This window comes from Quercus lobata, chromosome 5 (genome assembly GCF_001633185.2).
Source record: "Quercus lobata isolate SW786 chromosome 5, ValleyOak3.0 Primary Assembly, whole genome shotgun sequence".
Lineage (NCBI taxonomy): Eukaryota > Viridiplantae > Streptophyta > Magnoliopsida > Fagales > Fagaceae > Quercus > Quercus lobata.
In genome coordinates this window covers 15,857,670-15,872,766 of record NC_044908.1, presented here as the reverse complement: position 1 = coordinate 15,872,766, position 15,097 = coordinate 15,857,670, and the positions used below count along the sequence as shown (strand labels likewise).

Here is a 15,097-nt window from a genome sequence, read left to right as displayed (position 1 = left end):
TCTTAGGTCACACTATTTTGAGTGAAACATGATAACTTGAAACTTTTTTTCTTTGGTCTAAAATTCAATTATAAAAAAAATAATAATTTAAATCACACCCTCACATTGAAGGTCGGTAACACACATTTTTTAACCAACACCAATGATACAACACAGAAATCTGTAATTCCTATTCATTTCACAATCCTTGATCTAATAAAATAATCCCTCTGAAATTTAAATTAAAAGGTACCTCATCAATGAGGCTAAAAGACAGAGAAAGATTACTTAGGGAGAACGCGGGCCTTGTACATGCATATATAAGCCATATGCCAATCACCTGTAACAAAAATAAAAATTAGAATTTCAGCATTGGTAAAGGACTATAATGATGGGGTGGCTGGTAAGTTTATGGCAACAGTAGCATGATTTTCATAGGGGCACTTGTATAGCAAAACCATTAAAAAAAAAAAAAAAATGGACATTAGACAATCAAAGGGTAAATAAAATAAAAGCTGCAGGGATAGGTCAGTTATATTGTCATTCTGCACTTGTCTTAAGGCAAGCTAAAATCAAGCAATCATAAAAGTTCAAATTTGACTGCAACTTACCTCCTCCAGACAGTTTTGTGATGTCTTCCTCCCGCTGTGCGATTGGACTGTCATCATCAAACTCAATCCATTTGCCTGCGACCAACAACAGTTGCTCATCAGTTGAAAACTTGTATTGAGACATTGAAAAAGCCTATGACCAAGTGAATTGGGAATGTTTATTTAATAATTGTTTTTATTAGTAACAAAAATTTATTGATCAAAAAGAAAATGCCCACGTACACCGGAGGGGTGAAATGTTTATTTAATAAGTAGAATGGATTTGGGGGAAAAAATGAAGGTCTTGAATTCAAACATGCATAACCACAGTGAACTTTTTTGTGATGGTCAATGGCACTCCTTTGGGTTTCTATAGCACCACCGGAGGATTTAGACAAGGTGATCCCCTTTCACTATTGCTTTTAGTTTTATTCTTGTTATAGAGATTTTGAGCAGAATGTAGGTGAGAGGTCTAGGGTAAGGCTATGTATCAAGCTTTTGAGTAGGAAATGAGTCAACTAAGAGCTCATTAATCTCCCATCTTCTGTTTGCTGATGATATAATATCTTTTTCTGAAGCAAATGTTTTAACATTTTCTTTATATATATATAAAGAAAATGGCAAATGGCAATGGTAGGTTTGACGTTCACTCATATTATGTGGCTTTGAAAGGCCTGGGTGATGCATGCTTCCCTTTAGAAAAGCATCTGGTGTTTGAAGCTTTTAAAAAGGGTTGCATTCTCTGTATAGACAACAGCTTGGAGAAAGATTCTTACATGTGATAATCTCATTAAGAGAGGAATTATCTAGTACATTGGTATTGCATTTGTAGATGCAGTGGGGGGGAGACAGGATTATTTTTTGTTGCCTTGCAACATTGCATGTTTCATGCACCTATATTTTGTGTGTTTTCAGTTCAGTGGGCTTTGCTGAGCAGGGCTCTTGATCATTTGTCTACTTGGAGAGATTAGTTTGATAAATAGTCTTATTGTATTTGGAATCGAGCCTGCTTATGCATGTCGTGGACATTGTGAAGAAAGAAGAATCATCATACTTCTGAAGATATGGAAGGCTTAGTGGTTTGTATGAAGTAGTTTTCACTATATCATTGTTTTTTTAATAGTTAGACATGCAACCAGTGGCGTTTTGAACCTACAACCTAACTTCCACCTTGATTTTACAAGAGGAAGTGCCATTTGAGGTAGGAGCTCATAGGTATTTTCACTAGATCATTGTTTGAATGGTCTAGTGTTCTAGATCCTAATAATATATTTTCTATGTTCTAGACCCTAATAATTCTTTTTCTATTGTAGATTTCAGTGAATCTCTTTCGTTTCAATTGATGTTCACATTTTTTGTAGTTCTTTAAGTTGTCATATGTATACATCCTAACAGCCTATGTTCACTCTTTCTATGTTCTAGATCCTTAATACTCTTTCTATTGTAGATTTCATCGATTCTCTTTCGTTTCGATTGTAGTTCACATTTTTGTAATTCTTTAGGTTATCTTATGTAGACATCCTAACATCCTATGCACATGAGGTAGTAAGTACATGGAAGTAAGTACTAAATAGTCAAGTCTAGAGAACTGACCACTTTCTTGCTTGACCCAAGCAACATAATGTCCTGAATCAGCACTCCTACCCTTGTGGGTCAGCACAGCAACCAAATCATAAATTCCAGTCATTTGTGTTCCGCTATCGGATGGAACACCTGCATTATAGTATCAGTCAAACAGTGAAAAGGAGGGACCACATGCACTGGACTTCCAAAAACTCACATGAAATCTACAGTAGACTCCCTAATTTCAGCTAACATGGACATTTTAGGTTGATACCTTCTTCAGACGTAGCTATAGATGGTTCACCACTTCTATTTGATGATCCCTGTGTGCAAAGAAGAGGCATGAGATAATTTTGTAACGAGAAAGAGATACATGTTTGTGTGTTTGTATGGATAGGTTGTGTAGTCACCTCTGCATCAGACATCTTGACATCATTGTCTTTAGAACCAGAGCTCTTTTCGCTAGCTTTCAAACCAAGCTTTTTACCTTCCTCGTCCCTTAGGATCTAAATTTTAAAAAATATACATGAAAATGTCCAACACAACAAAGCAATCAAATATTTTTGAAATGGAGATGTAACTTTAAAGTTCATCAAAGCCAAAGGCAAGCAAAAACCTTGCGAGGAGCTTCCAATTTTTTGCGGAGATCATCCGAACACAGATCATAAATATCCAACTCCAAAGGATAATCCACTTTCTGAAATAAGTGAACAAATTTTAAGAAACATTAACACTGTAAAAACTTCTCACAAAGATAAAGAGCGGTGAATGCTAATGAAAGAAGGCAAGACACAGCATGTACTGTGTACTCTCATATTTGAGCCCCACAAGGTAATCATCTCAAAGAATGTTTTGTTAAATTTCCACAATGATATGAAAGTGACAAATTCAACTTCTGTAGTGCAACATATAATGAAAGAAGGAAACTGCAATTACCCGCAAAATTTTGGCCTTCTGATTTGACTCCCTCTTCCAGAAAAAACGCACAAACTGAACAGTCAGGTACCTTGGGAAAAAATCAAAGTTACATCAGCAGCATGAATTTAGATAAACCAACACCAAAAAAAAAAAAAAAAAGGTAGAGAAACACCCTACAGCTTAAGTCATCCATTAAATGGGAAGATCCTTAAGGTTGGATCCTATGAGGCCACATGGTGGAACTTTTCATGCTATAAAGGGCAAAAAAAGAATAATTCATAAAAATCAGAAGAAGCAAGTTGTACCTTGGCAGGCCATTGATATGAGACTCTTTCAAGTAAATTGCACTACGCCCCAAGGAAGGGGAAGCCTTTTCCAATTCTGATTTTAAAGCCTACACAAGCAAGTGAAATCATAAGCTTATCCAATGCTGTAGTTTTGAAAGGACATTTTCATTGTTAGAATAACCAATTGAGAAACTCTTTTTTTTCCCTTTGAAAATCTATAAAAGAAATATGAAAATGTCAGATTTGAATAACATGGTGTAAGTTTAATATTACAAACTTCACAGCTAGAAAATTATTCTTGTCATAGAAAAGCAGATGCAAACAAAATACTAGAGATTAATTGGTTAAGTTAGTAACACGCAAATAGGTACCATGACATGTTACAAATTCAGGGATTATAAACCATCACCTGAACCACCCATCGCCTCAAACTTATGAGAGCTGAAAATGCCAATTGGTACAAAGGCCATTGTTATTAGGAAATGCTAGTCAAAATGCACAAACAATAACAACATTGATGTTGAAAGAAAACATAAGAAGCTTGTAATCCTTAATCAGATATTTGTTCTGCCCTTACACCCCAAAAGAGAGAGAGAGAGAGAGAACAAAACGTCTTCACAACTGGATGATACTACTTACATGCTTTAGTCCTTCATGCAAATGGTTCACCTCTTGTGATATGTGGCATTTAAGTGAATAAACCGATTCTGTCTCTGAGCTTTCTTCACCACTTTCTTGACAATGCACCCTGGCCCCACCAGCACAAATTACATATTCATACAAAATAATAATCAAACTTTTCAAGCTTACTAAAACTGAACAGAAGAACAACACAAAGTCCATGGATCATAAAATGATGCCTATACCATTAATGTATTTACTAGCTATGGTCGTCAATAAGCCAATCATGCATCAAGCAAGCAAGAATCTTGATTTACATGCAAACAACAACATACAAAAATCTTCACTTACATGCAAACAAACAACAACATACAAAACCTTAGTACCAAAATTTTGGGATTGGTTATGAATTCTCGATAGAATAGTTAGGGTCAGCCATATGTATTCTTTTCCTCCATTCTATTCTATCTCAAAGTCATGCTCTTTGTTAATCCCTTAATTGACATGTCACTTTTTAATACTTCTACTAATGTGATTTTTGGTCTTTCTCTACCTTTTTCGTTCACTCAACTTGGACCAACTCACTCTTTCATACTAGCGTTAGTCATCTCCTCTGAACCATCTTAAGCGACACTCCCTCATATTTTCATCAATAGGGGCTACCCCTATCTTGAAGTGAATTTCATCATTTCGAATCCTATTTTTCCAATGTATTTCCACTAGCACAACACTCCTCCTGATGTGCTTCTCCACTTCATCCACCATGCTTTTATCATATGATTCACATCCTCTTCGATCTCTCTATATTTTATGAATTATTTATCCAAGATATCAAAAATTGTCACTCTTTGGCATCTCCTGACCATCAAGTCTTACCACCCTTCCAATTGCTACGGATCTGTGGTCTATGGTTTTGGTTTATTTGGAGTAAGTTGGGTTATGCCAAAGTCTATTGTTGAGCTTAGCATGCTGGCAAGGTCCTCATCATCAAAATGGCCATATATGGATTGTTGTTCTCCATTGTTTGATGTGGTATCTTTGGAGGGAAAGATATAGCAAGTGCTTTGAAGATAATGAGAGAACCATGCCAGATCTCAAGTTATTCTTTTTAAGAACCTTATTGGACTAGTTAGCATTGAGAAACCAATCTTTCTTTCCAATTCTTGATTTACTTGATTTACGTAACTTTTGTATTTGATTGTATATCCCTGTATTCTCCCTGTGTATTTAAGTGTCTCTTTCTTTGATATCAATAAATCCTTATTACTTATCAAAAGTATTACCGCCCCTTTGTTTTTTTTTTTTTTTCTACTTTTACTAAACTTACATTTCATGCACTCCGTTTTAGTCCTACTTAATCAAAAGCCTTTAGAATCTAATGCTTCTCGCCAAATTTCTAACTTCGCATTAGCACCACTTCTAATTTCATCCACTAAAACTATATCATCTACAAAAAAATACAGGACTTCCTCTTGGATCGATTTAGTGAACTCATCCATCATTAGTACAAAGAAATATGGACTTAATGCTGATCCTTGATACAAACCTATAGTGATAGGAAACTTGCTTGTGATTCCTCCACTTGCTCTCACACTAGTTACAACTTTGTCCTACATATCCAAAATCAACTTTATATACTTTAGGAGAACTCCTTTCTTTTCCAAAACCCATCAAATAACCTCTCTAGGGACCCTATCATATGCTTTCTCTAGATCATGAAGATCTTTACGAGCCTCTCTATATTTCCATCAAACGTCTAAGTAAGAAAACAACTTCCATGATAGATCGTCCTAGCATGAACCAAAATGATTCTTTGATATTGTTGTTTCACGTCTTAACCTATTTTCAATCACTCTTTCCAAAGTGTCATAGTGCTGCTCGTATGTGGACAACAGTAATCTCCACCCACTAGGAATTTTGTTAGCACTTAAGATCTTATTGAAAAAGTTTTTCAACCAGCATACACCCACCTCGCCAAAGCACTTCCAAACTTCATTGGGAATTTCATCTGGTCCTAGGGCTTTTCCCATTTTCATCCTCCTTAATGCATCCTTTACCTCCGTCATCCTAATTCTTCGAACAAATCTACAGTCTCTATCCTCCATTGGGTTACCCAAATCGCTCCAATCTTCATATCATTTCCATTAAAAACTTTATGAAAAGAATTTTTCCATCTCTCCTTAATCTGCTTTCTTTGACTAACACTCTTTGATCTTCATCTTTACTCTAATGCAAACAAAGTACAGAATTAAAACAATAGACAAAATGATCACAAGATGACGGATATTCTCTTTTACTGGCAGAAGCACCACATAAGACTCTGAATTAACCAGAAAAAGATCCAAATCAAATCTGAATTTGAGCTGGTTGAGATTCAGTCACCATCCTGAATACACCAGATAGATAAAACTCAAATCCAACTATTAAGATTTGACTATAGTCAGAGAGTTGCTAAATACACAGGCCTTCACCAATATGAAACGTGTTTTCCAAGGGAAAATTCACAAAATTGAAGCAGGTCTGTAATGGTATGTCAAAAAGGAAGTGCCAATAAGGAATGAAAACAGGAAAAGATGAGATGTATAAAATGAAGCACATCTTGACTTTACACACATCCAAACACTCAGTGTCTTCTCTAATTAATTAGCAACAATGGAAGGACAAACCATGTAATTCCACATATAAAATTAATAATAATTAAAATAAGACTACTACTTCAAACCAGTGTTAATTATGAAATAATGAAAAACATAACTACCTGCTAACAAGCTCGATGCCAAAGAGAGCCTTCATGGCGTCAGGATTTTCACTGCAAGTGAATGTCATATATGATGACGTTAAACTACTGAAAAATAAAACAGAAATAAGCAAGGAAATAAATGCTCATGAAACAGAAGAGGATCAGAGTGCTAAGGAAGAAACTGCTCAGTGGTAGTTCTAACTGAAAATAACTATAAAATAATTTTAGAGGAGGGTGTGCACTGGAAGTTTGTATACATAATAATCTATAGTAGACTTTTTTGTAGGTAATATCAGTTCTGAGACATACCCACGGGCCTACATAGTAGTACTTACATGCTACCAGGTAAAAAGAAGAATACCTAGAACCAGTTGAACTAAGAGATTGAGAGAGTGTATATAAAAGTTGAGTCCAACATTCTTCAGCATCCTGTTACATGTTTAAAATTTAAAAGATCAACTTACTAACAGATCAAATCAGTAACACAGTTTTACAATTAGATGAAAGTAATTCAAGACCTGTTGCATGAAGACACCATTATGCAGCTGGCCAAATTGAGGATATTTTTTACGCAAAACCTGCAAACATAAGAAACAAACGAACATGATATGTCTCCCTCCAGTACCAGTATAAAATATGCTGTAGCAAACCAATCATTGAGATTTAGTTTGCCAAAAGTAGTTTTTGTGAAGAAGCCCAGCTTTGCTGATTTTGGTGAACATCAAAAACCACCAAAGTAAACCTAAATGGTCATTTAAGTAATTCATGAACTCGTAAATCTCAGATGGAAGACAAATTCAATACAAATTTACTATTATTGTTAAATGAGCAATGGTTTAGACTATAGCAATAGAATAGTACAAAGCAAGCATGGACTGAGACAATTTTAGAACCTATAGAACAAGAATTTATATCACATGAAAAATCAAGGAAATCATCCTTCTTCATTTTGAATCCAAGCATTAACTAAATTTTTCGGTGGACAAAGTGCCATCTTCTCAAGGATGAAGCCTTGGGCTCAGATATATAGCAGTGAATGTATGTGCTACCTTTATGTTTTTAATAAAAATATGCCATTCAAAATATTTCTGATTAATGCTAAAGATTTTTCTGCAAAATCCCATGACACTACACCTGGATTATTGTATTCTAACAAGTAACCTCAATTTGTAAAGGAGATAAAACAGGTGCAACATTAAATGGAAGAGTTAAATCAGAGAACAAACCATCCAAAATTGCATTGGAGCCACAGGCTTGACACTTTTATCAAGCTCGTTAAATAAATCACGTGTCGCTATGGTCAACATATGAGAAGTCTGATCCACATCGTTGCTTCTTCCAGAATGTGAATACCTAATGAAAGTTTACAAACTGATACATCTTAGTAGCAAAAGAGGGCATGCACACTAACCATAAAAACAACAATCACAAAACAAATTCTGAAACAATTAAAGTTGATTAACTGAAGAAGAGAACTCACTGGATCAAAGCTGACTTCAACTCTGGAACAGAATGCAGACATTGTACTGTGGAGTTCATGTAACAGGTGTTTCCCAAATTAAATAGACCAGCACTGTGACCCTGGAAACAGAAACGACATGGGCTGAGGATCAAACCATAAGACACAGGAAAATAATATCTTGATTTTAAAACTAAAGAACAAAAAAAAAATTCATAGGTAAATACACGACTCACAGAGTCACACTCACACAGGATTGAACCCGAGACCTCACCATAAAATGTGAGTGGGCCAGAGGATGTGCCATAATAGGCACCGTGTGTAATGATTTTTAAGCTGAATAGGACAAGCCCAGCCTAAATTAAGCATCACTATATCCTTCTATATTATGTAGGGACTTTTTTTTTTTTTTTAATAGGTAACGAAAAATTTTACTAAGAAAAAAAATAGCCAACCCGATTTCATTGGGATGTACTATGGGGGCAAAAATCAAGAAAGAAAATTACAATGATCAAGTAAAATAGGAAGGGAAAAACAAGAAAAATGCGATAGAGCCACACTCCGTACAAGGAGAGTATGTAAGAAAAATGACTTAATCTCTAGCAAGGACCACTCACATCCCTCAAAGCATCTAGCATTTATTTCACTCCAAGTACACCACATCAAGTAATGCGGCACAAGTCTCCAAAAATCTATATTATGATGCCTCCCAAACAACTCAATTACCTTATGAGGCATAACCCAATGAAGTCCAAACAAACAAAACACCAAAGAACACAGCTCAAATGCTACGGGGCAATGAAGCAGAAGATGATCCACCGACTCCCCACACCTCTTAAACATGAAACACCAATCAAGAACAATAATACGCCTTTTGCGAAGGTTATCAATTGTAAGAACCTTACCTAAAGAAGCTGACCGTGAAAAGAAAGCCACCCTTGGAGGCACCTTCAATTGCCACACCAACCTCCAAGGGAAAGAAAGAGTAGGAGGGTAAAAAGAGAGCTAAAAACCTTTAACCTCAAAAGCTCTACTTCTTGCTGGCTTCCAACAAACCTTGTCAGGGCCAACCCCCCGCACTTAAGAAGGGTAAACAATGACCATAAAATGATCAAAGGAGTCTTCCTCCCAATCCCGCGGTGAACAACGAAACTAAAAATTCCAATGAATACTCCCACCAAACCAACACATAACCTCCGCCACTAAAGAGTCCTTTGCCCTACTCAGACAGTAAAGTTCTGGAAAAGCCTCTTTGAGAGTACAATCTCCACACCACACATGCTTCCAAAACTTCACTCTAGTACCATCACCCACATCATACTATAGTAGTTTAGAGAAGTTCAACCAGCCACTTCTAATAAACCTCCAAAGGCTAACACCATACGCACTGGTCACCTTTTTTGTGCACCAACCACCCCAAACATTCCCATATTTCGCCTCAATAACCCTCCTCCATAACTCATTTGTCTCTAAAACATACCTCCACAACCACTTGCCCAACAAGGCAGAGTTAAAACTCCTCAATCATCTAATACCTAGCCCCCCAACCTGCATTGGCTTGCAAACCTTAGCCCATTTCACCAGGTGAAATTTAGAATCACCACTAATACCACTCCAAAGAAAATCTCTCTGTAAGTTCTCCATGTAGGGACATTATCAAAGGGAAAAAACACCTTAATACTCTATTTTGTTTGATCCCATGAATTCAATTCATTTCTTGAGTCAGAACACTCCATGCTGGACTTCGATGTGTATTTTCTTAGGTTCCTTGTATGTTTGGATGTCCATGATGAGTGGTCTTTCTTTTTCTTTGATGGTATAGTTCTTAGATACGTGTTCCTTTTGTTGAGGGCACTAGCCTCATGTAGTACACTGCCTATGTACTTGGGTGTCAGCTTGTAATTTATATTTTCATATAAAGACTAAGTTTTCATTACTTATCAAAATTTTGAAGAGAAGATCACCTAAAATAATTAACTAAAAATTAATATTAGATTTCAATTAACCTTTTTTCCCTTTGGTCACAGATCCACAATATTCATGATTTTTTTTTTTTTTTGATAAGTAAAAAAGATTCATTGATATCAAAGAGAGAGAGACACCCAAGTACACAGGGAGATCCACAATATTCATGATTGAAAGCTATCATTAACAATACAAATAAATTTTACAATTTAAAATCATGTTTAATTTGCTTTTCCTGACTGATGTACAAAAGGAATGCAATGGTATATTATTCTGAAGTCCTAACTAGCATGAGGCTGAAGCATATGGTGATTATAGAATGAGATCAAACAACAAAAAACTTATCCATTTACACAATGGCACTGCTGTAACAGCTCAAATATATTTAAATATTCAACTTCTTAATAATACATGTGCAGACTTTCTATTACTTATTGAAAAAAAACATGCAGAATTTAGAACCGTAGAGTCATGAACTGTACCAAAGCAACCACTTGCTCATCCTCTGGAAGATCTTCCATAAAAACAGGGCCCTTCTCTGGAGCTTTAATGATCTCATCTGCAGTTCCCATCATCATTAATTTTTGGCCCTAGAAAAAATAAATGCAGCGCACCACATAAGAACAAAATATAGATGTAGAATTAAAATCTGTAACAAAGTCACCATGAAAGTAAAAGCACCTGTTTTACTCCTAATGTCGACCAATCTGCATCATCCTGCATTATCCAAATAAGAAACTTAGATTGAGAATTTAAAAGCTGCTTTTATTAGGTTGCTAATGAGCTCTAGCTTAACATCGCCTCCTCCTTTTATAAGAACAAGGCTGAACAGGTCATGCGTTCAAGTCTCAGCAGGTGTGTGTCTGACTTACAAATAAATAAAATAAAAAACTATTTTACTGAAAATTTCAATCATGCGTGAAAAGCAATTTATTGCAGATTTACCGTATGATGCATTATATTTGAACAAATCAAGATATGGATCAATTTTAAGCAACATCTACAAAGGCATCTACTTACCTTCAGTAAACCACCCTTAACCATAATCTTCTGCCTTTCAGGAGGAACCCCAGTTAGATCATACAACTGGCACTTGAAGACATAGGCAGGCTGGCTAGTATCAATTTCCACAGCTTGAAATAGCTCTTTTTGCCATTTTACACTCACTATAAAGAGAAACGTTGCAATTGTCAAAAATGTTGGAAAAAAAGAAGAAGCAAAAATTAAATCAAACTTCAACCCTCGACTTCCTAATCCAAGTGATCAATACTTATTCACTATTTAGAAAACAAGGTGTTAGGCTAACAACTATAGTTGTCCAAATATGAATCATATCATGAATCGATTTTTCATTTTGTTGTGTTGTGTATTGTAATATAGACAAACGCATCATAAAATTTATTATACAAAATTAGATGTACATATACAAAAGGTAAATTTATTATAAATTAGGAACACATTCATCTAATGACTAATTTAATTATCAAGTTACGCAATAATATTTAACAAGGCTAACTAAATAAATCAAATTAAGATATATTTATTGATAATTCAATAGTTACAATGGGGGTGGAAAAATTTGAACCCTAGATGTCCCAGTTAAAAACACCATGAGGTACCAGTTTGGCTACAAAGCTCTTGGCAAATTAAAATATATTTATAACATAATAACATCCACATTAAAATTGGTCAAACTCAAAAGTGATGATCCATGATATATAAGCTAAAATAATTTTTTTCTCATCATTTTGCCTAAACAATTTCATCTCCATGCTTAAAGTCAATGCTATCATCATCTTGCAAAATCATTCATCATTGAAATCTTCTTCTTGTCCATCTTTGTCATCTCCGACATTTACTATCTTGGCTTATTCTTTTATTTCAATAACTTTTTTTTATATCTCTTCTTGGCATTCAAGATTCTTGGACTTATATCAATAATAACAAAAACGAAAAGAATTCATATTGTCATTTATAGAAAAGAAGTTTCAGAAATGTGAAATTGAAGTGTCAAGTGTGCCGGTCCAAGATTTGTAAAAGAGAGAGAGGGGAAAACAAATTAAGGATATATTATTTTATTGTTTTCATTCAAGCAGCCCAGTAATTTTGTGTTTCAAAAACTTGTTGGACTTGAGTTGAAACACATTTAACAAAAAACCCAATTTAAACCCACATGTATGTGTATTGTTGGATACATATAATTCATACGATACACATCTATGTATCATTTGATATATGAGCATGGTGAATACGTACCTACAATATGATACATATATTGTACAATACTAACTAACAACTACAAATATGGTAGTCCTAAAAGCATTTCAACACCAACTAGTTGCTTAGAGCACACAAACTAATGCTACCCCTATACGTGAACTTTTGAACCCAACCACCTAAACAAGTGAGTTGGGGCCTTTACAGTTAATACGGAAAGAATTTTCCATTGTAGTCTAGTTGATTTCAGTTGCTTTGCCTCCATAACAACCCCAGATTAAGTTCATTGTTAGAACTTCTGACTACCTTGGAATTCGAACCCGGCGCAAATAATGAGCTTACTAAAACTGGTTTCTTCTCACTACTAGACAACAGTTCAAATCTTCAACAAGTATATATCATCTATATCTCAAAAACCCCACTGTCATAAACATTCACCAAAGCACCGAGGTGCCACAAACACGTTTATTACCCAAATCCTAAACGACACACATAACAAATCAACAAGTTGCTACAAACCCAAATCTTAAAATCCAAAAATCTCCACAAATGAAGCTCAAACTATTTCCACACAAAAAATCAACATCAACAAACAAAATGCTCAAAACCCATGTCATAAATCTACAATTCGAAGAATACCCAAATCGCAAAACTCAATAAAAACCCATTAATCAATCTCTATTTGTACCATGAACATAACATTAGCGAGCAAAAAAAGCTTCAAAAACTGTAGTGGTAAATTCAAATGAAAGCAGATTGAGAATCGAGCTCGAGAGAGAGTCACTGACCTGTAATCATGGCTGAGAAGCTTCGAGTCTTGAAAAGATCGAGAGATTGAGAGGGCTCGGATTTTCTGAAGTGCTTAGCTTGATGGAGGGGCAAGTAACAACATGTTTCTGTGGCTTTCTACTTTGTGTTTTTATAGAGGACAAGCCGACCCGACCCCTTTTTTTATCTTGGTGCTATTGCGGTTCGAAATCGGGTTTATGGGCCGATTTCTGTGCCCCGAAAACTTATCCAATTTATTGCTGTTTGTATTTTGGCACGTTACAAATTATATTTCTAGATTTTTGGATTTGGATTTTATACCTGAAGTTTTAAAATTTTGATTTTACTTTAAAGTTTTGGGGTTTTTTGATATTACATCCTAACATTTCAGATTTTGAATTTTACCTCCTAAAATTTTGGATATTTGGATTTTTAGACTTCGAAGTTTCGAACTGTTTGGATTTTATACCCCAAATTCTAAAACTTCAAGGTTTAAAATCCAAAAACACTCCCAAAATTTAGGGAGTAAAATTCAAACACCCCTAAAATTTAAGAGGTAAAATTCAAATTATGAAACGATGGGGTGTAAAATTCAAACACCCCAAAACTTGAAGAAATAAAATCTAAATTCTAAAACCCCAATATGTAAAATCCAAACAACTCTAAACTTTAAGGGTGAAATTTGTAATTTACTCTTTATATTTTGTAAACATTCTCTTCTATTCAAAATTTAGTTTTGGAATTTAAAATATGACAAATTATTTAAGCCTATGTTAATTCACAAGATTCAAAACCATAATTTCATTCAAAATTTTTAAATCTTGTGGTTTTTTTTTAAAAAAACTTTAAGATTTAATTTGAACTTTTGAAACTATAGGGTTCTATATTTGTTACTTTTTTATAAAACCCCATAATTTAAGTGTTACTCTTTTTGTGACTAATGTGTTACTTTTTGAAATTAAAAGATTTAATTTGTTATACCCCTAAAATATAAGGTTTAAAATGTAATCCCTCGTTTTTTTTTTTTTTCCTCTATTAATATAAAAATCAAAATTTTTAACTTACGATTTATGAATTTAGGTTGTAAGGGCTGAATTTGGATTGGACCCAGTATAGGATTGGGTTTTAGCCCAACAAGCCCAAACAATGAATTTGTAGAGCGTGGGTAAAAGAACTAGTTTTACTCCAGAAGAAAGACAATAAAAGTTGCTAATTTAAGATTATTAAACACAAATAAGGTAAGAAAGTCTGTCCTCGGCACGACCTAAGGAGCTTATGTTATAATATCTTGTTTATGAACAAAGTTCCAAAAGTTCACAGTATTATTACAAAGATTTTTTTATTTCTTTTCAATCCCCACTTTTAGGCCATCTTTCCATGCTATATACTACCATCTTGGTATCATCCCTACCATACACATGTAGGTTAGATTCTAGGAACTTCTTCTTGTCCCATCCAACACCTACCAGAACCATAAACTAGTAGCTGTAAGGCTGCTTGGCCACTGTTCAGGTATCATCTCCACATTAATGAAGACAGAGAGTTAGTTGGAAGGCATTTAATGTGGATGTAGCAGCTTTTGTAGATATTTGATGCCTCCCTTTACTTATCCTTTATCCAATATCCGATTCTTAACCGTGATGCAACCTTGAAGAGTGTCCAAGATGATAAGACATTCTTACTGACCTCGGATCTCCATTTCCGATATGACTTTTCTCCTTAAATGTATTTTGGACTATCATATTCAATCTTTATTTCTTCTTCTTCTTTACCATTCCCATTATAAATTTATTTGATCATCCTTAGACTAGTTAATATCCTCGGATTAGGCCATAGACCTAATTCATACAGTTTTAATAGTACTTTCTAGATAATTGGCCCCTACATAGGTTTATAGGCGTATTTAACTAGCTTGAAAACTTGTTTAATTGACTACTATTTGTATTTTGTAAAAGTTCTTCTATTCAAAATTTATTTTAAAATTTTAAAA

General features: G+C 34.6%; 1 protein-coding gene across 1 annotated transcript; it reads right to left on the bottom strand.

Moving 5' to 3' along the window:
• LOC115991831 (ubiquitin carboxyl-terminal hydrolase 7-like) lies at positions 1-13,243 on the bottom strand. Its single transcript, XM_031115775.1, has 18 exons — positions 13,128-13,243; positions 11,143-11,288; positions 10,804-10,839; positions 10,605-10,712; positions 8,179-8,279; positions 7,925-8,051; positions 7,217-7,276; positions 7,060-7,127; positions 6,717-6,767; positions 3,977-4,085; positions 3,356-3,444; positions 3,069-3,138; positions 2,749-2,829; positions 2,543-2,638; positions 2,407-2,455; positions 2,163-2,282; positions 591-665; positions 1-319 (listed from the first exon to the last, which is right to left on the bottom strand). Exons 1-18 carry the CDS (start codon positions 13,135-13,137, stop codon positions 264-266), a joined length of 1,452 nt encoding a protein of 483 aa, XP_030971635.1. The 5' UTR covers positions 13,138-13,243; the 3' UTR covers positions 1-263.
• Positions 13,244-15,097: the final 1,854 nt, after the last annotated feature.

Excerpts from the sequence above, each read along its gene's own strand:
- LOC115991831 (XM_031115775.1), bottom strand. Across the intron at positions 2,283-2,406 it reads TATAGCTACGTCTGAAGAAG|GTGTTCCATCCGATAGCGGA; the intron begins GTATCAACCTAA and ends ACTATAATGCAG. Across the intron at positions 320-590 it reads CACAAAACTGTCTGGAGGAG|GTGATTGGCATATGGCTTAT; the intron begins GTAAGTTGCAGT and ends TTTTTGTTACAG.